Raw genomic sequence first — 21,967 nt, 5'->3', positions numbered from 1 at the left:
CAAGGTAAAGTATTTTAAATTATGAAATATACAATCAAATTTTATTGTATTAAATTGGGGAAACATTCTAATTTGTGGTATTATTTCACTAAATTTAGTCAGTACTGGCTCAGTAGAAAAACTTTCTATAATCAAACTTGTCTGATAGAAGTCAGGAAAATTAAAGTGTGGTAATGACAGATGTGGGACTCTGACTATAAAATAAACTGGAACAAGAGAGCAAGAACAATATTTATATCACATGCAATAGTTGTGGATTGGTGAAAATAATACAGCCACTTCAGTGTTAGCCTTTATTAGGTACAGGAACTTCAGTCAATAAAATTCCCTACAATACATTCTAGAGCAGGGACAACAGAACAGAAACCTAAAAAAACAGTAACACCACACAACAGTATCACAGTCATTCTTGCATTTGTAGGGATGAGAAATTGGTTCCATAAATATTTGGTTTGCAATGTATGAAACTTTAAACGTGATATTTTACAAAAGTTTATTTAACTTTACTAGCTAATTTAGCTTGAATTTCATTATTGTGAACATTCTGTACCAATACAGGTTCTCACAGAAAAGATGAAAAAGTTTGTCAACTATAAAGGAATTATTTCAGTGCAATCACTGGGACAAAGTTACATGCATTAAATATACATCATTTAAATATTGAAAATCTGCCAATAATCAACATTAGACCCTTTTACACAAGATAATGTGAAACACTTTGCCTAACGCATTTCAGGACACATTCTCAGATGCTGGAAGTGCTCAATACCCAGTTTATACTACACCTTTTATTCTGTAATAATGACCCCAGCACAAATTGAAGTTCTTACTATAGTAATATTTACCTCTGAGTGTTATCGTAATCTGACTCTTCATTCATGGCAGCCCAAAATATTTCTGGTAAGCCTATCTATCGGGTATTCTGCTTGACTGGCAAACAGACATCTAAGTAGAGTGTAACACTGCATCCAATATCAGTTTATTGGTGCTTAATTTTGCACATAGCACTTCAGGGTGCACAGTGTCATTGATTTGTAATCCGGACACTCAATCAATTAGATAGCCCATATTCTAATCAGGTACCAGTACCGGAGGTTGCTCTAGGTACAAAATAAAGTCTTGGGTACAGACAACAAAAGACCATGAACATCCAACAGGTGCACACCAAACCAATTAACTTTGGTGACATCTTCCCTCATCCCCTATGTTGACTAAAAGTAAATATTGATTTGACCATCATTATCTAATGAAATCAGTTTAAAAAAAATTAAAGCCAATACTAACGTTTTAGCTGTTCAACATCTTAGCTGACCATTTCAGTTAAGCAATTTAACTGAAAACTTTTTAAACTGAATCAGTTTTATTTCACTCTAAGTTAAAATCTTATATGAAAGGGATGTTACAAAAATACAGAGGCTTTTGGAATATATCTGGGCTTGTCAGCCACTAACATGGATACCAGTTGCTCGGCATATTTATTCATCTTTCATAGAGGATTTGTTGTTTCCAGCTCACTTCAATTTGTGGTGGGAGCCAATCGGCTTATAAAAGAAATACAGTTAAGACACATGTTTCGCAAAAATCCAGGGCAGGCAGGCTTCATGATTAAATGTTCCAACAGCATTTTCAACTCTGAAAAGAGAGTTCTGTGTACCAAACAGAATTATGAGTGTTAGCAACATCTTAGGAAGGAGTCAGATTTTGTTTAAGTTCTATAATTAGCATCAAAAGACAACAGCAAGCAAAGGACTAGAAAAAAAGTCAGATAAAAACTTCCTTCTAACTTTAATACAGTTACTCCTCTGCTAGAATGTTTCCTGAGAGTTAAATAAAAACATTACAGGGTTGGGCATGAGAGAGGGGTACATTACATTTTTTAAATGTTTCACACATAACTATCCTTTGGAGGTGCAGTCGCATAATGGAGTGTAATTTTTGTAACATCTTTACCAAATAAGCATGACACATTAACATCCCACATAGGAAGAGTGCAAAGGAGGTGAATTTACACCTTCATATAAATAATAATGATAAATCTATTCCCCCAATGGCTAAGAGTTTATCCAGCAATGACTTGAATGATACAGACCATGACGGACTGAGCTAGCTGATTTCAGCTGGGACACTTGTTGCGGCACTGCAATTGGCCTCAGAAAAAGAAAGACTTGTATTTATATAGTGCCTTTCACGACCTCAGGATGTCCCAAGTGCTTTACAGCCAATGAAGTACTTTTGAAGTATAGTCACTGTTGTAACGTACGAACTGCGGCAGCCAATTTGTTCACAGCAAAGTCTCTTAAACAGCAATGAGATAATGACCAGATAATGAGTTTAGTGATGTTTGTTGAGGGATAAATGTTGGCAGAATACTGGGGATAACTCCCCTGCTCTTGTTCAAAATAGTGCCATGGGATATTTAACGTCCACCTGAGAAGGCAAACGGGGTTTAATGTTTCATCTGAAAGACTGCACCTCAGACAAAATGTCAGACTAGATTATGTGGTCAGGACTCCTGAATTAGGGCAAGAGCAATCAGCCATGTTTCCTGCTGCAGATCACTACCCAGCAACCGTTGCTGGAATCGCACTTAGATGTTGAATGAGATGTTTGGCTGTGGTGCTCCCTGCGGAAAAACAGCCGGTCAACACTCACTATTGAGACTTGTGCATTAATAATGAAAAGGGTAAGGTTGTGAAAGAGAATCACACCCAAAGGCTTAATGCCTTCAGGTGTAGGGAAAATAAAATAAAGACAGAAACCCTCTATCAACCACGTAAAAAAATCTAAACAAAGTTGTCCGTTTCAAAGCAACTGATGCCAGAACAAGATCTGCAGGGTAATAACTGCCGAACATACTGTACATTCAATGAAACGGAGACTATACTAATCCTCGATTATGGAATTGGATGCAGCACCCAGGAATTTCAGACGTGAGTCTTCTACGAGTAACCATTACTCCAGATAGTTGACAGCAATATTGCCATTTCTGAAGAACCAGAGTTTGTAACAGTGTTGCAGTTAGTACTTTTAGATCAGGGTTAGAGAGATTTTACAGTGAATCTGTATCCATTAGGGATAGGTTTTGTACCCATGCAAATAATTGGCCTGGTATTGGACCAAAACCAACACCTGCACCTGAAAAAAAGTCCCACCTCGCAATATTTATGTTTAAATATTTTACAGCAAACCTGGGGTTTGATTTCAGGTTAAGATTTAGTATTTGCAAAATCTTTAGCCAATACATCTGTAAAACAAAGTATTTACCGGCAGTAGGGATTTCTGAGCGAGGAGTATCGGAGTGCGAGAAATCGGTAGTAAATGAAAGGCTGCAACAAGCTTCCATGGCCACTTTAAAAGCACAAGAATACAAAATGATTACGCAGTACTTCATCCATCCCAATTAAATATTTCCATATTATTACATAAGAAATAGGAGCAGGAGAAGGCCATTCGGGCCTGCTCCACCATTCAATTACAGCATGGCTGATCTTCGACCTCAACTCCACCTTCCCGCACTATCCCCATATCCCTCAGTATACAAAAATCTAGCGATCTCGGTCTTGAATATACTCAATGACTGAGCATCCACATCCCTCTGGAGTAGAGAATTACAAAGATTCACAATCTGTTGCGTGAAGAAATTTCTCCTTATCTCAGTCCTAAATAGCCAACCTGTTATTCTGAGACTGTGACCCCCTAGTTCTAGACTCCTCAGCCAGGGGTAACATCTATCCTGACAAGCCCCTTAAGAATTTTATGTTTCAATGAGATCATCCCACACTCTTCTAAACTCTAGAGAATACAGGCCTAGTCTACTCAATCTCTCCTCATAGGGCAATTCCCCCATTCCAGGAATAAGTCTGGTGAATGATTGTTGTACTCCCTCTAAGGCAAGTACAGTAAACTCTTGTTTAAATGGCATTTAATCATCCGGAATACTTTAATACCGGCAAAATAGATAACCGGTAATCTTGCCGAATCCATCCAGCACTCGTTTTGCCGAGTCCAAGTCTCCCGCGGTGGCCAAGTTAGTCAGTGGTTTTTATTTTTGTTTCTGTTAAAAATTGCCTTGGTAGGTATACCTCTGTTATCCAGAATTTTTCATCAACCGGCACCATCCTGGCCCCGCAGGTGCCGGATAACAGAGTTTACTGTATAGCCTTCCTTAGGTAAGGAGACCTAAAACTGTACACAGTACTTAAGGTTTGGTCTCACCAAAGCCCTACATAATTGCAGTAAAACTTCTTTACTCTTATACTCCAATCAGTTTGCAATAAAAACGAACATACTATTTACGTTCCTAATTGCTTGCTGTACCTGCATGTTAACTTTCAGTGATTCGTATACAAGGACACCCAGGTCTCTGAATACCAACATTTCCCAATCTCTCACCAATTAAAAAATATTCTGCTTTTCTATTTTTCCTACCAAAGTGGATAACTTCACATTTCTCCATTGTATGCCATCTACCATGTTCTTGCCCACTCACTTAACCTGTCTATATCCCTTTGCAGCATCTTTGCGTCCTCCTCACAAGTTACTTTCCCACCGAGCTTTGCATACATTACACTCGGTTTCCTCATCCAAGTCATTAATATAGATTGTAAATAGCTGAGGCACAAGCACTGATCCTTGCGGTACCCCACTAGTTACAGCCCGTTTATTCCTACTCTGTTTTCTGTCCATTAACCAATCCTCAATCCATGTTAATATATCACACCCAATCCCATGACCCCTAATTTTGTGTAATAACTTCTTGTGTGGCACCTTATCAAATGCTTTTTGACAATCTAAATACACTACATCCACTGGTTCCCCTTTATCTACCTTGACAGTTACAACTTCAAACACAATTTCCCTTTCATAAATCCATGTCGAGTCTGCCCAATCATATGATTTTCTAAGTGCCCCGTTACCATGCCCCTAATAATAGATTCTAACATTTTCCCTACTACCGATGTCAGGCTAACTGGTCTATAGTTCAGTTTTCTCTCTCCCTCCTTACATCTGCTATCTTCCAATTTGTGGGGACCATTCTAGAATCTACGGAATTCTGGAAGGTCAAAACCAATGCATCTACTATCTCCATAGCTACGTCTTTTAAAATCCTAGGATGTAGGCCATCAGGCGCTTTTGTCAGCTTTTAGTCCCATTAATGTCTCCAGTACTATTTCTTAACTAATACTAATTTATTTAAGTTCCTCATTCTCACTAGACCCTCGATTCCCCACTATTTCCAGAATGTTTTTTTCTGTCTTCTTCCATGAAGACAGATACAAAGTATTTGTTTAATGTCTCCGCTATTTCCTTATTCTCCATTATAATTTCTCCTGTCTCTGCCTGTAAGGGACCCACGTTTACTTTTGCTAATCTCTTTCTTTTAACATACTTATAGAAGCTTTTACAATCTATTTTATGTCTCTTGTTAGTTTACTCTCATATCCTGTTTTCTCTATCAATTTCTTGGTCATCCTTTGCTAAATTCTAAAATCCTCCCAATCCTCAGGCTTACTACTCTTTTTGGCAATATTATAAGCTACTTTCTTTAATCTAATACTATCTTTAACTTCTCTTGTTAGCTACGGTTGGACCACTTTCCCTATGGGGGTTTTTATTCCTTAAGGGAATGTGTATTCGTTTGAATTATAAATTATTTCTTCAAATGTTTGCCATTGTTTATCTACTAGCATATCTTTTAATCTAGTTTCCCAATCTACCTTAGCCAACTTTCCCCTTGTAAGGGCGAAAAATTACGCTTAGGAAGAATAAGGGAGGTAAAGGGTGTTTTAGAAGATTTACTCTAAAGATTTAGAAGATAGACTCTGGAACAGTACCCATGGATTGGAGGGTAGCTAACGTTACCCCACTATTCAAAAAAGGCGGTAGAGAAAAAGCGGGGAATTATAGACCGGTAAGCCTGACATCGGTAGTGGGGAAAATGCTAGAGTCCATTATAACAGATGTAATAGCAGAGCACTTGGAAAGCAGTGACAGGATCAGACAAAGTCAACATGGATTTACAAAAGGTAAATCATGCTCGACTAATCTACTGGAATTTTTTGAGGATGTAACTGGTAAAATAGATAAGGGAGAACCAGTGGATGTGGTGTATTTGGACTTTCAGAAGGCTTTCGATAAGGTCCCGCATAAGAGATTAGCGTGCAAAATTAAGGCACATGGGATTGGGGGCAAGGTATTGACTTGGATAGAGAACTGGTTGGCGGACAGAAAGCAAAGAGTTGGAATAAACGGGTCGTTTTCCGAGTGGCAGGCAGTGACAAGTGGGGTACCGCAAGGATCGGTCCTAGGACCCCAGCTGTTCACAATATATATTAATGATCTGGACGAGGGAATTGGATGTAATATCTCCAAATTTGCAGACGACACAAAGCTGGGGGGGAGGGTATGCTGTGAGGAGGATGTCGTGAAACTCCAGTACGATTTGGACAGGTTGGGTGATTGGGCAGAAACATGGCAAATGCACTATAATGTGGATAAATGTGAGCCACTTTGGTGGCAAAAACAGGAAGGCAGATTATTTGAATGGCAATAGATTGGGAGAAGGGGAAGTGCAGAGAGACCTGGGTGTTCTTGTGCACCAGTTGCTGAAGGTAAGCATGTAGGCGCAGCAGGCGGTTAAGGCGGCAAATGGTATGTTGGCCTTCGTAGCAAGAGGGTTCGAGTACAGGAACAAGGATGTCTTGCTACAGTTGTACAGGGCCTTGGTGAGACCGCACCTCGAGTATTGTGTGCAGTTTTGGTCGCCTTACCTGAGGAAGGACGTCCTTGCCATGGAAGAAATGCAGCGAAGATTCACCAGGCTGATGCCTGGGATGGCAGGAATGACGTATGAGGAGAGATTGTGTCGATTGGGCTTATACTCACTGCAGTTTAGAAGATTGAGAGGGGATCTCATCGAAACCTATAAAATTCTGTCAGGCCTGGACAGACTAGATGCAGGAAGGATGTTTCTGATGGCCGGGGAGTCCAGAACCAGGGGTCATAGTCTAAGGATAAGGGGCAAGCCATTTAGGACTGAAATGAGGAGGAATTTCTTCACCCAGAGAGTGGTGAACCTGTGGAATTCTCTGCCACAGAGTGCAGTGGAGGCCAGTTCATTAAATATATTCAAGAAAGAGTTGGATATATTTCTTAAGGCTAAAGGGATCAAGGGATATGGGGAGAAGGCAGGGACAGGGTACTGAATTTGGATGATCAGCCATGATCTCATTGAATGGCGGAGCAGGCTCGAGGGGCCGAACGGCCTACTCCTGCTCCTATCTTCTATGTTTCGGTTAAGGCTGAGTTAAGCAACTGGCAGGACATAGGTATAATCTCGCTCAAACTGGTTTTGTGCTGACAATAACCGCATTTGCTACTACTGCTGTTAGGGGGCCTATAAACTACTCCCACCAGTGTTTTCTACCCCTTGTTGTTTCTTAGCTCCACACAGAGTAGGGTTGCGAAATACCAACATGTCACGCGAAAGTGTATAGTGATATAATTGAGTTGTTTTTGAAAGAAGTTAGCTAACGGTATATAGTAATATAATCAAGTTGTTTTATAATTAAGTTGTTTTTGAAAGAATGTAATTGAAGGTTGCTAAGGTACCGGATTGGCCAAAGAACTAATGTAATAACTGCTGATATCGGTACCTTTCCAGCTTTTTGAACTGTATAAAAGAAGCTCGGCTGCCATTGTAAAACCAAGAAGAGGGTTATTAGACTGCAGAGTTTTTTGAACTCTTCTCCCGAAGCGCTTCGTATAATAAACTGTGTCTTTACCTTAAACAGAGGAGTGAATTTATTTACACTAACACCCTCATACCTACATAGTTTGCTTTATTCAGATTTAAGACCCTAGTTTCGAAATTAATGAAATCACTCTCAAACGCAATACAAAATTCTATCCTATTATGACCACTCTTCCCCAGAGGCTCCTTTACTACAAGGTTATTAATTAACCCTGTTTCATTGCAAAATACTAGATCTAAAATAGCCTGTTCCCTAGTTGGTTCCTCGACATACTGATCTAGAAAACTATCTTGAATGCATTCCATAAACTCGTCGTCTGCACTATTACAGCAAATGTGGTTTCCCCAGTCTATATGAAAATTAAAGTCCCCCGTGATACTGCATTATCCTTGTTACATGCATCTCTAATTTCCTGATTTATACTGTACCCAACTACTACTGCTGTTAGGGGGCCTATAAACTACTCCCACCAGTGTTTTCTACCCCTTGTTTCTTAGCTCCACACAAAGTGATTCGATATCTTGATTTTGCAAGCTAAGATCCTTGCTCCCTACTGTCATTATCCCATTGTTTATCATGGCTACTGCCACCCCAGACCTTTCCATTTTGCCTATCTCTTGTAAAAGTCAAGTATCCTGGAATATTTAGTTCCCAACCTTGGTCACTCTGCAACCACGTCTCCGTAATCACGATTAGATCAAACCCATTTATTTCTATCTGTGCTATTAATTAATCTATTTTGTTGCGAATGCTTCACACATTCGGATATAGTGCCTTTAGCTTTAACTTTTTTCTATTTTTTTCCTGTTGTCACCTTAGTCAATGCCCTATTACCTTTGTTAAGGTCCCTTCCTGACCCACTCTGCTTATTTTTACCCAAATCGCTACTCTGCTCTACAGCCTTGACATTTCTCTTACTGCTTTTGAATTTATCCTTTCCTGAATCTTCCCACCCCCTTCATTCATTTAAAGCCCTATCCACCGCCTTAGTTATTTAATTCGCCAGGACACTGGCCCCAGGCTGGTTTAAGTGGAGCCCGTCCCAAAGGACTGGAGCCAGTGCCCCATGAATCGAAATCCCTGCCTCCCACACCACACTTTCAGCCACGCATTTAACCTTCTAATCTGTTTGTCACTTCAAACACTTCACATATGCAAATAACTAGATTGTTTAAATAGCAAATGTATTTTCAATTTCAATTGACAAAGCCAAAAGTACCCAGATGTGCCTACTACTGAAGATATAGTACCTTAAAAGCATGAAGACTGTGGCTGGCATCAGAAAAATTTCATTGCAGGCAATAAACTTCAAAATGTTCTGCTGATTGGCTGAAATTTTATCCAAGATGGACCTCAGAAAAGCCAAACTGGCTGGACCCAGGATCTGAAAGGAAAGGAACGGAACAGTTATTAGTGACAGAATACGGATTGTAGGTCCAGGAAATTGTTGGCTGGAAATGGAAGCTTGAAAGCTGATTTATGCAGCATGAAATGACTGCTCCAACTCTACCCAAATGCTGTGAAAACAGAGCAAAGGTTGCTGGTAGTCAGATCTCTGTAGGTAATTTCTCACAATATCCAGTAATCAGCCGTTATAAATTTGGGTCTGCCATTGATGCCACTGAACCCAAGAGATAACTATCAGTCCCATAAATCAGATGTTCCCAAACAGAGGGCGAGATGAGGTTATCCTGTGGGGGTTGGCGGTGCAAGGAGGACGCTAGCTATAATTTACCAACAGGTAATGGCTGCAATACACATTTTCTCCATTGGTAGTGCTGTAGCCCTCCCCTCAACTTTCTCAAAGCTTCTAGACTCTGCTCTCTAAAACTGAGGCATCCCTTGCAATCAATCCCAGCGTACAGGTATTTTCAATACCCCTCAGTTTAAATGTGTTTTGTTCAGTTAAAAAAGTTGTTTCCCTTCTGTTCTGTAACTCTGCAGAATAAATTTATTTTTGGAAGCGTCAATCATGAGCCCTGGGGTTCCTGCTGCAAGAGAAATAAATAAATAAATAGCAGCAAGTCGATGCCACCCGCTTCCCCACACTGCTTCAGAAAACTGTGGACAGTTCTTTACCCTTAGCTCTGCAACTCTGTGGAACGTTTATGGTTTTTTTTCTCTGCATCAGTCCTCGTGAGCCCTTCAGTCCCCGGGATGTTTTGAAGGAATAGATAAATAGGCCTCCTTTAAAAACTTGTCTCAGACCCAATGACTTTATTGCCCAGTGCTCTGGACCTTTCTGCAGTTTATTTTTCCCTGCTTCGATTTAGTCTTGCTGCTTGCTTGGTGTCATCTTAAATTGAGAAATAAATGAATAATGGTATCTGCACTCGTGTTCTCGAAGTTAGCACAAAAAAATTAAACTTGTATTTCACCTCTTCCAAAAGTACCCAACAATTCATTGCTCCTTCTTCTACCCCCAAACAACCTGACAACAGATCCATTCTGGTTTCGCCTGCAGAGGATTGTTCATCTTGCACCCGGCTCACATTCCCCACAAACCCAGTTTTCCTTTCAGTGAAGTTGCTTACATAGTTACCAGAGAAGCCCTCTTATCCAACAACACTCAAGAAGCTCAACACCATCCAGGAGAAAGCAGCCCGCTTGACTGGCACCCCATCCACCACTTTAAATATTCACTCCCTCCACCACCGGCGTACCGTGGCTGCAGTGTGTACCATCTACAAGATGCACTGCAGCAACTCGCCAAGGCTTCTTCGACAGCACCTCCCAAACCTGCGACCTCTTCCATTTGAAGGACATGGGCAGGTGCATGGGAACACCACCACCTCCATGTTCCCCTCCAAGTCACACACCATCCTGACTTAGAAGTATATCGCCGATCCTTCATCGTCGCTGGGTCAAAATCCTGGAACTCCCTACCTAACAGCACTGTGGGAGTACCTTCACCACACGGACTGCAGCGGTTCAAGAAGGTGGCTCCCCACCACCTTCTCAAGGGCAACTAGGGATGGGCAATAAATGCTGGCCTTGCCAGCGACGCACAGGTCCCATAAGCGAATAAAAAAAAAGCGAATGGGCAAAACTGTGGTAAATCCATTTCAATGTAGGCAAGTCTGAGGTCATCCTCTTTGGACCTAAAAAGGATAGACTAGAGTACTTTCTAAATGGTGAAAAGCAAGAAACAGTGGAGGTCCAAAGCAACCTGGAGGGTCCAGGTACATAGATCATTAAAATGTCATGGACAGTTACAGAAAATAATCAAAAAGGCTAATGGAATGCTGACCTTTATATCTAGAGGGCTAGAACACAAAGGGGTCGAAGTTATGCTACAGCTATACAAAGCACGGGTTAGACCACCTTGAGTACTATGAGCAGTTCTGGACAACACACCTTAGGAAGGATTATTGGCCTTGGAAGGAGTGCAGCGTAGATATACCAGAATGGTAACCTGGACTCCAAGGGTTAAATTATGAGGAGAGATTACACAAACTAAGGTTGTATTCACTGGAATTTAGAAGGTTGCGGAGTGAACTGATCAAAGTTTTCAAGATATTCAGGGGAACGTATAGGGTAGACAGAGAGAAACTATTTCCGCTGGTTGGGGAGTCTAGGACTGGGGAAATAGCCTAAAAGTTAGAGCCATGCCTTTTAGGAGTGAAGTTAGGAAACACTTCTACACGCAAATGGTGGTAGAAGATACTAGATCAATTGTTAATTTTAAATCGATTTTTGTTAACCAAAAGTATTAAGGGTTACGGGCAAAGGTGGGTATATGGAGTTAGGTCACAGATCATCCACAATCTCAATGAATGGCAGAACAGGCTCGAGGGGCTAAATGTGAGATGAGGCCAGAACAAAAGCTGTTTTATTTCACAGACAGCAAGTGAACATAAGCAGCAATAGTTATGATTAGGCTCACTTAATTCAATCAGTACAACTTGTCTTCAAATAATTTACAAAATAATGAATATGCTCTGCTTTCCCACATCAGTGGGTCACCTCGCTTAGCTTCAAGATTATCTTCTAACTGCCCCTCTGCATCCTAACCTGCAGAGTCTGGGTGAAAGCCTGCCTTAAAGGCTTTCAGTTCAAAAAGCCATCAGTGTATATTTCTTTCTCTATTTTATCCGTGTGTTCGGGATTAGAAAGGAAGGTTTTTAACCAGACCTGCAAAGCGCCCTAGACCAGGCCCTTCCTGATACAAGTAAGACATTTATCGAGTAACAACTTCAAAGCCTAGCTCATTAGCATTTTAATCTTTCGTCTTTTTTCTTTAAACTCGCGTGAATTAAAAACCCAAAATTTAAATCCAACTCTTTTCCAAATTCCAAAACAGGATCATCAGTTCAGAACCCAATTCAATCACAGTATATCATCAAAATACACACCATAGTACTTACCCCATATCCTTTATACTGTACCTCATTATGGTAAAATATGATAATGCAATAAAATCCACAGGTGGATTAATGGAAAATCCCAGATATTGGTGAGCAGGTTCATAAGACATTTTTGCCTTTATTTGTAATTAAAATTACATTCACAAGTGTTTCTAAAAACCTGCCAATAAAGCCAGTGGGTGCTAGAAGGCGGCAGCAGATAGAAGGACGGATAAATCAGCAAACAAGAGGAGAAATAAGTCAGCTGATACAGGAGTAGAGGTAACGTTCAAGTAGAAAGCCCCCATCAGTTCATACTGACAGCACTTATCAATCAGATCAAACTCACTTATCCTTGTATCAAATCACAATTCTTATATAGCACATTTATATTGGAGAACCATTTCATGAAGCAGACTCTGATCCTGATGCTGTGCAAAATCACTCTGCCATGGAAACCACCGTAAAATATAAACAGCCAGTTCCACTTTAAAATAACTTTGAATATTTGGTTGTTCTAAATTCACTGATTGTGACTACTTAGCTGGCAGTGGCAACTTCCCTCATGTCTGGACAAGATCTGTATAGACCGCTTTGCTGGCATGTATGGGGTTTCGGCATGAGTGCTTTAGCCTAACTGGATAGGCTGGTTAAGTCATATGGGGAATCCTTTAAACAGCTCTCTAACCCTGCTAAGCAGAAACTCAATATGATTAACAGAACAAATGTTGTAGCTGGCATGTGAAAGGTTACCAATAGCATCTGCTGTTGACAAAAGTACCCAGAACTCAAGAGTTAGACGATTTTTAATAACAAGCAATACTTAAGCTAAACAAATCTAATTATTTCAGACTACATTGGTAATATATTCACCAGGCCAATGCCAGCATGAATAGTTCCCTTCCTACATTACTCAATTGTGCTGCCCGAGAGGTTAATGAAGGAAATGCACTGATACATGTACGCTGATGACACCCAGCTCGACCTCACCACCACTTCTCTCGACCCCTCCACGGTCTCTAAATTGTCACACCGCTTGTCCGACATCCAGTTCTGCATGAGCAGACATTTTCTCCAGTTAAATATTGGAGACCGAAGCCATTGTTTTCGGTCCCCAACACAAACACAGTTCCCTAGCCACTGACTCCATCTCTTTCCCTAACATCTGAGGCTGAACCACACTGTTCGCCACTTTGGCGTTATATTTGACCCTGAAATGAGCTTCCGACCACATCCATGGCATAACTAAGACTGCCTATTTCCACCTCCGTAACATCACCCATCTCCACCCTTGCCTCAGCTCATCTGCAGCTGAAACCTTCATCCATGCCTTTGTTACCTCTAGACTTGACTATTCCAAAGCACTCCTGGGCTGGACTCCCACATTCTACCCTATGTAAACTTGTGGTCATCCAAAATTCGCCATCCGTGTCCTAACTTGCACCAAGTCCCGTTCACCTATCACCCCTGTGCTCGCTGACCTACATTAGCTCCCGGTTAAGCAATGCCTCGATTTCAAAATTCTCATCCTTGTTTTCAAATCCCTCCATGGTCTTACCCCTTCTTATCTCTAATCTCCTCCAGCCCCACAACCACCCTCCCCCCTTCACCGAGATATCTGCGCTCCTCTAATTCTGCCCTCTTGAGCATCCCTGATTATAATCATTCAACCATTGGTGGCCGTGCCTTCTGTTGCCTAGGCCCTAAGCTCTGAAATTCCCTACTAAACCTCTCCGCCTCTCTACTGCTCTTTCCTTCTTTTAAGACGCTCCTTAAAACCTCTTTCTTTGACCTGCCCCAATGTCTCATGTGGCTCAGTGTCAAAGTTTTTGTCTTAGAATACTCCTGTGACGCACCTTGGGACGTTTTACTACGTTAAAGGAGCTATATAGATACAAGTTGTTTTTGTAAAATCCAAAGACTAGACCATCCTAATTCCCCATTAACTAAAGAAGCATGAAAGTTACAAGAACAGGAAGAGAATGAATAAGCTATACTTTTGTTTTCCTTTTCACTAAATAAAACTTGTATTCAAAGTCCAACTGCCTGGAATGCAAATTTTCCTTTGTTAGATATTTGCTAAACATTCAAAACCTGGCCAAGCAACACTTCATCTTCACCTTCAGTGTTCCTAGCAAAACTTCAAGTGCTGTAATGAGTATCGGAAAATCAAGTACACACTGGCTCTCTGACTTTCCAATATGGACTCTTAACATGTGAAACTGGGAGAGCGGAGGGCAAAAGTTTACCCCCTACTATTGTACTCCAAGTTATTCAACTGAAAAGACCATGCAGTGGAGCAATTCAATTGAATGCAGGAACACAGCATTAATTTGACACAAATTAAGTAAGGCTTCTATTCATTCTCGGGATGTGAGCATCGCTGGCAAGGCCAGCATTTATTGCCCATCTCTAGTTGCTCTGAGAAGGATGGGTGGGCTACCTTCTTGTGCCGCTGGTAGCGGTTTCAGTGGCTGCCACTTCAGAGTGCAGTGAAGAATCAACCACATTGGTGTGGGACTGGAGTCACACATAGGCCAGACCAGGCAAAGATGGCAGGTCTCCTTCCCTGAAGGATATTAATGAACCAGTTGGGTTTTTACGACAATCTGACAGCTTCAAGGTCACTTTTACTGATACCAGTTTTTTATTTCCAGATTTTTTTATTTCCAGATTTTTTTTTTTTTTTTTATAAAGTGAATTTAAATTCTTAAACTATCATGGTAGGATTTCAACTCACTGTCTCCACATTAGTCCAGGCATCTGAAATACTAACAGTAACATAACCACGACACTACTGTACCCTGTAGAGGATTTTAAATTTGTTGAACTTTTGGTTCTAAAATTGTAATATTTATCAGAAACATTAATGGATGCAGATATTTGAGCTTAAAAGTAGAAGCACTGCAATTTAGCACAAATTACATCATATATTGTGAACCAAAACATCACACTACCTAAAAGGAGTATAGCACCTTGTATGATTTAAACTCCAAAAATAGGAGGACTCAGTATAAACTTTGTAATAAAATTTCTTGTCCGTCATGCACATTAAATAACCGTCTCTGTTGTGACCGTTGACCCAATTAATTTTCTCTTTCCTCATTGGTAAATGTTTAAAGGTCAGCATTTCCCACCTAATTATTTTCCACTTCTGGTTTTTGCCAATCACATTACACACAATCATTTTCCCCAATTTCATTTTTGCCCCTAAACATATGCCATCAATAAAACTTCTATATAATCAAATTGAAGCAACAAAATTCTGCAAGGTACAGCCATCATAAATTTTATTCATAAGCCTAGGTGAAGAACTTTTATTATACAACAGGCACAAAAAAAATCAATGTACGCACATTCTGTTCTCTCTCCCTTCCCCAAAATGTTTGTAAAAGTCCCACAGAGCACTTCCATTCTTTGAGATCAATATTTAGCAGCCTAGGGAAAACAAAGAAAAGTGAAAACAACCAAGTGGAAAAAGAGAAAATTAAAAGGAGAACATACAGAAAGAGAGACTAATAAGGGAGAAATAAAACAGATTAAGGGGAGGAAAAGAGAACGTGAAAAGAACAAAGAACTAAAAGGAGCGCAAAGAAATAAAGGAAGAGAGATGAAAACAGAACTCAAAGAAACAGAAACATAAGTAAATGAGGAAATACACATTTTTTGGCTGGCTTACCAGCAGCAGTATCCTTAACTAGAGGGAGCAAAAGGCTGAGAGAATATTTTGAGATATTGAGCAGGTTGGGCCTCACCCTCAGTTTGAGAACCACTGATACAATCAATAGCAGCTCTGATTAGAGAACACCAGAGAAACCAGAGCAAAGAGATAGAGAGCATGAAGGGAGAGAAACCGTGCAAAGGGAGGCAGGAGAGAGTGAAGGGATGGGGAAGAAAGGGAGCAGAGAGGACAGAGATGGCCTTTAAGAGCCCCTGTATACTGTAATAATAATGCCGGTAATGGCCACTCGGGCTATATAAGCCTGTATAGTGTCTTGTATTTGTTAGTTCACCTCCAGACTTTGTTCAGTAAACACCTGTGAAACCTACTCCTGCATTCCGTGTCTCCATTAACACACGGATACAACAGTGGCGACGAATTGGAAACGGACTTACTTGCAATTCGGCAGCACCTCAAGGAGATCGATTCCTCAGACGAAAGTCGAAGAAAAACAAGAAAGAAAAGAGAAAAGGGAAAGGCTGTGGTTTCACCGGCTGGCTGAGCTGGTGGCAGGTACTGCAGTGGTCCTTCCTGGGCGGCGGGCTGGGGCTCCATCGGCTGGCTCTGCAGCGGAGCCGAGCAGCGAAGGCGGAGGTAAACAGAGACGGGGGGGGGGGAGCACTCGGGAGACGGCCGGCGCTGCAAAGCAGGTCGGCGTTCGGACCAAGCAGAGGGAGGGAAAAGTCCCAGAGAGTCCGGCGGGAACGAGTCTCCACCGATTGAAAAAAAAACCTATGTATGTAGTGTATGTGCCTTTAAGAGCCCCATGTGTACTGTAATGCCGGTAATGGCCACTCGGGCTATATAAGCCTGTATATTGTGTTGTATCAGTTAGTTCCCCTCCAGACTTGTTTAGTAAACACCTATGAACCCAACTCCTGTCTTCAGTGTCTCTATCAACACACAGACACAACAGTGGCGACGAATTGGAAACGGACTTACCTGCAATTCGGCAGCACCTCAAGGACATCGATTCCTCTGGCGTCCAAAGTTGAAGAAAAATCAAGAAAAAGAAAAAGCTGTAGTTTCACCAGCTAGCCAAGCTGGTGGCAGGTACTGCAATAATCCTTCCTGGGCGTCGGGCTGGGGCTCCAGCGGCTGGCTCTACAGCTGGGCCAAGCAGCAACAGACGGGGAGGGAGCACTCGGGAGACGGCCGGCGCTGCGAGCAGGTCGGCGTTCAGACCCAGAGAGAGAGTCCGGTGGGAACGAGTCTCCAACTGTAAATAAATAAAAAGAACAGAAACCGCGGGAAACAGCGTTGTCATCGGCAGCAGCGGCGGGGAAGCGCGGGAAGCGCCTTATCTTTACTGCAGAAAAGAAAGAAAAGCGCAGGAAGCGCCATTTTTTTTCAAGGATGCCTAAGTCTGGCAATATTGATGCTTTTGATAACGAGATAGAGGATTGGACCACATATGTGGAAAGAGTGGAGGTATATTGCACCGCAAATGGAATAGAAGATGAAAAAAAAAGCTTCAGTACTACTAAATTTAATGGGCACAAAGACATACGGGCTGTTACGAAATTTAATCACTCCAGCCAAACCAAAGGACAAGAATTTTAAAGAAATTGTTGATACCCTACAGGAGCACTTAAACCCAACACCGTTGCTGATAGCGGAACGATTCAAATTCTTCAAGAGAAATCAACACAAGAATGAAAGTAACGCTGATTACCTCACCGAATTAAGGAAGCTGTCAAAGCACTGCCAATTCGGGGCAGGACTGGCAGATTCTCTTGAGACAAATTCATCTGCGGTCTCCTAAGTGAAGGAACACAGAAAAGGCTACTTTCTGAGAAAGATTTGACACTGGACAAGGCTTTCAGTATGGCTGTATCATACGAAGCAGCCACAAGAGGAGCTGCAGAGATACAGCAAAAGCCACAGGACTTCGGCACCCATGAAATAACACAGGGTTTCGAGAGATGTTATCGCTGCGGCAGATCCACCCATGACCAGAGGGGCTGCTGGTTCAAGGACAAAGCATGCAGGCAATGCGGAAAGATTGGACACATTGCACGTGTAAGCCGATCTGGACAAAAAAAATCCACGACAGGAAAAAAATCAATAAGGAAAAGTACAGAAAGGTACAAATGATGACGGACAGTAGCTCCGAAGACCAGAAGAGCGATAGCGACTCCGGAAACAAGAGACTAAGCTGTCTCAAATTACATAATGTAATTGCCAAAGAAGATTACCAGACCATTTGGGTTACCCTCACGATAGCGGGGTCCCCAGTTAAAATGGAGCTAGATACAGGATCAGCTCTGACCGTCATAAGTCGACGGGATTACAAGCGGCTATTTCCGCATATACCTTTGAAAGACACATCCATTATCTTGAAAACATATACGGGGCAGAAAGTATACCCCAAAGGGAAAATAAAGGTGCCTGTTGTATACAACGGCAAGGAAATACAAAAGTTGTATTTATACGTTCTGCAAGATGGTGGTCCACCGCTGTTGGGACGTGAATGGATCAGGAAGATACGTTTAGACTGGCACTCTATTCAGGCACTGACGGTGACCAGTAAGAAAAAAAATGACGATGACGTCATACCTGAACGATTAAAAGACATCTTGGCCAACGCCAAGGAAGTGTTTCAACAGGAACTAGGAACCTTGAAAGGCGTCACCGCCTCAATAAAAGTGGAAGATGCGGCAATTCCCAAGTTTTTTAAGGCAAGGCCGGTGCCATACGCAATTCGTCCAGCAGTCGAGGCAGAGCTGGAGAATTTGGAAAAGGCAGGCGTATTATCCAAGATAGATTGGAGCGAGTGGGCAACACCCATCGTTCCGGTCATGAAGAAAACGCTGAATAATGATAAATCTGAAGAACAGAGAAAAATTTGCATCTGTGGGGACTTCAAGGTGACTGTAAACCCGGTCCTTCACACGGTACAGTATCCTCTTCCGAGGATAGAAGATATTTTCGCCTCACTATCCGGAGGAAAACGTTTCACCAAAATTGACTTGGCTCAGGCATATCTACAGATGGAGGTTGAAGAGGCCTCTAAAAAGTATCTCACGATAAATACACACAAAGGCCTGTACCAGTACAATCGACTGGTTTTCGGAGTAGCATCAGCTCCAGCTATCTGGCAAAGAGCTATGGAGCAAGTCCTCCAAGGGATTCCGGGGACTCAATGCTACCTAGACGACATCCTTGTAACAGGAGAAAACGACAACGAGCACCTTGCCAATTTGGAGCAGGTGCTCACTAGGTTGAGAGAACGGGACCTACGAGCAAATCGCCCCAAGTGCGAATTTTTCCAGAAACAAATATCATATTGTGGCCACATAATTAACGAGGAAGGGTTGCATAAGTCACCTGAAAAAATTGAAGCGGTCATAAAAGCCCCAGCACCTGAAAATGTCTCACAATTAAGGTCGTTCCTGGGATTGATAAATTACTATCATAAATTTTTACCGAACTTGTCAACTCTTCTGCACCCTCTTAACGAACTGCTACAAACGGGAGTAATTTGGAAATGGAGCGAAGACTGTAAACGTGCCTTCCATAAATGCAAAGGCTTGATCACGTCCAAGGAAGTTTTGGCTCATTACAACCCATCACTGCCAATCAGACTGGCGTGCGATGCATCCCCTTACGGCGTAGGAGCGGTATCATCGCATAGATTCCCTGATGGCTCGGAGCGGCCGATAGCTGTTGCATCACGCTCATTGAACTCAGCTGAGCGTAACTATGCCCAGATCGACAGGGAAGCACTTAGCCTGGTATGGGGAGTTAAGAAATTCAACCATTACCTACACGGACAAAAATTTACCTTGTTGACTGACCATCAACCCCTCGTCTCCATATTCAACCCTAAAAAGGGTGTTCCCATTATGACAGCGCAAAGACTACAGAGGTGGTCCCTTTTCCTAGGGGCACACCAATATGACATAGAATACAAAGGATCAAAACAGCATGGGAATGCTGACGGTTTATCGCGCCTACCGTTGCCAACGGTAGAAGAGGCACCTACAGTGGACCCAGTGGAGATGTTCCACTCAACCATAGTGGAATGTCTACCAGTAACAAATTCTGCCATTAAAAGGAAACGAGGAATGACCCGACTCTCTCACGAGTCTACGATTTAACGGTGAAGGAATGGCCAGCACATGGCGAGCCACTGTTGCCAGCATTCTCGCAAAGAAGAGAACAGCTGTCAGTGTGCCGAGGAACCTTGATGTGTGGATCCAGAGTGGTGATTCCACCCAAACTCCAGGATAAAGTGCTAAAGGAGCTTCACGAGGGGCATCTGGGTGGAGTGAAAATGAAGAACCTAGCCAGAGCGTTTGTGTGGTGGCCAGGTATCGATGGAGACATCGAAGAAATGACCAAGAGCTGCCTAGGATGCCAGAAGGTCCAAAACGCCCCACCACAAGCCCCTCTACATCCATGGGAGTGGCCCTCATCTCCATGGCAAAGGGTACACATCGACTTTGCTGGTCCATTTATGGACTCAATGTTCTTAATCGCGGTTGATGCACACTCCAAGTGGCCGGAGGTAATAAAGATGTCCTCCACCACCACGGAAAAAACCATCACAGTCTAAGGACCATATTTGCCAGGAATGGGCTGCCTGAACAGATCTGTTCTGATAATGGACCGCAATTTGTGTCCGAAGAATTCAGGAAGTTCTTAAAAAAAACAATGGGGTTAAGCACTACACGTCCGCCCCATACCATCCCGCCACCAATGGATTGGCTGAAAGGTTTGTCCAGACCTTCAAGAAGGCCATAAAGGCCATGTGTAATGAAGACATAAAACTTCAGCATAAGGTAGATAACTTCTTGTTTGCATACAGGAATGCAACACATGTGGTTACAAACCAAACTCCCGCCATGATGTTCTTCAATAGAAGCCTAAGATGCTGGCTGGATTTGATCAAGCCAAACATCAGAAGGGACGTGGAGAACCGGCAATTTCAAGGCATGAATGAAAGGCCAACTAGAACCTTCCAGATAGGTCAACAAGTTTTGGCCCGGGACTACCGTACCGAGAAATGGCAGCCTGGAACTATTTGCACACGACTAGGACCGCTGATGTATACCGTGGACATTGGAGAAAGCATAATAAGGCGCCATGCTGACCAGATCATAGAGTCCTCCGAAAAGGGACAACCTACACCACAACTCTATACGCCTAATGATGAAGCAGAGATACCCATAGTATCTACCTCCGATCCGGTGATACTGGAACCAGATGAAACCGACACTGGCATTCAAGCCGAATCGACCTCGCCAAAAGAACCTACTACACCACCAAAACCTACTACACCACCGAGGCGTTATCCGGACCGAGTCAGGAAGCCTCCAGAGAGACTGACTTATAATTGATTAACTGCAGCAAATGTGTAGATTATTGTTCTTGTAACATGTTAATTAATGATTACTTAAAATATTATGTACTGGTTGTCTAAAAGGGGAGGAATTGTGGTGTATGTGCCTTTAAGAGCCCCTGTATACTGTAATGCCGGTAATGGCCACTCGGGCTATATCAGCCTGTATAGTGTCTTGTATCTGTTAGTTCACCTCCAGACTTTGTTCAGTAAACACCTGTGAAACCTACTCCTGCATTCCGTGTCTCCATTAACACACGGATACAACAGCCTGACAACCCTATTAGTGTAGAATGACAAAAGAGTGAGGCATCTTGGTATATGGGGAGGGAAGAGAGCAAGACATCCTGTTAGTATAGGGGGAGAGAGAGAGAGAGAGAGAGTCAGGAGAACAACTTGTATTTATAGAACAGGAGCATGTGCACGAGATTGTAAGTGAGAGAAAGAAAGCTCTTCTGTTAACATAGGCAAGGGAGAAGAGAAGGAGAAAGAAAAAAAGACACCCGGTTGACATGGGGTTGGGAAAGAACAAATCACAAAATTCAGTTTTTAGAGTATGTCTCAAAAATATTCAAACTATGACTGCCAGACTACAAACCACCACCCCCACCCCCTGAATGCTCTGCCAAATTTAAATGATAGTGCGGGAACAGATCTAGGGAAACCGGCCGATTTCCCCATCACCCCTTGGAGTACAATCAACCCCAGGTATCATAATGGGCCAGTAATTCCTGTCCCAACGCGCGAGTACGGACGGGGTACTCATGCGTGGGCCCGGAGGAATTGCCGGTTTTCAGCA

General features: G+C 42.3%; 1 protein-coding gene across 1 annotated transcript in view; it reads right to left on the bottom strand.

Annotated features, from left to right (window-relative positions):
- Nucleotides 1-279: 279 nt before the first annotated feature.
- Nucleotides 280-21,967, bottom strand: part of tmem33 (transmembrane protein 33) — a 66,927-nt gene continuing 45,239 nt past the window's right edge. Inside the window, exons 6-8 of the mRNA XM_085969312.1 lie at nt 9,005-9,138; nt 3,265-3,348; nt 280-1,646 (exon numbers count right to left, since the gene is read on the bottom strand). Of these exons, the coding sequence (XP_085825438.1) occupies nt 1,517-1,646; nt 3,265-3,348; nt 9,005-9,138 (348 nt within the window). The 3' untranslated portion in view covers nt 280-1,516. The remainder of the gene's footprint in view (nt 1,647-3,264; nt 3,349-9,004; nt 9,139-21,967) is intronic.

The sequence above is a fragment of the Somniosus microcephalus genome, chromosome 2, assembly GCF_052327205.1.
Source record: "Somniosus microcephalus isolate GS21.2 chromosome 2, FLI_Smic_1.0, whole genome shotgun sequence".
Lineage (NCBI taxonomy): Eukaryota > Metazoa > Chordata > Chondrichthyes > Squaliformes > Somniosidae > Somniosus > Somniosus microcephalus.
Note: the sequence above shows the minus strand (reverse complement) of the source record. Positions and strands in the feature narration are given on the sequence as shown.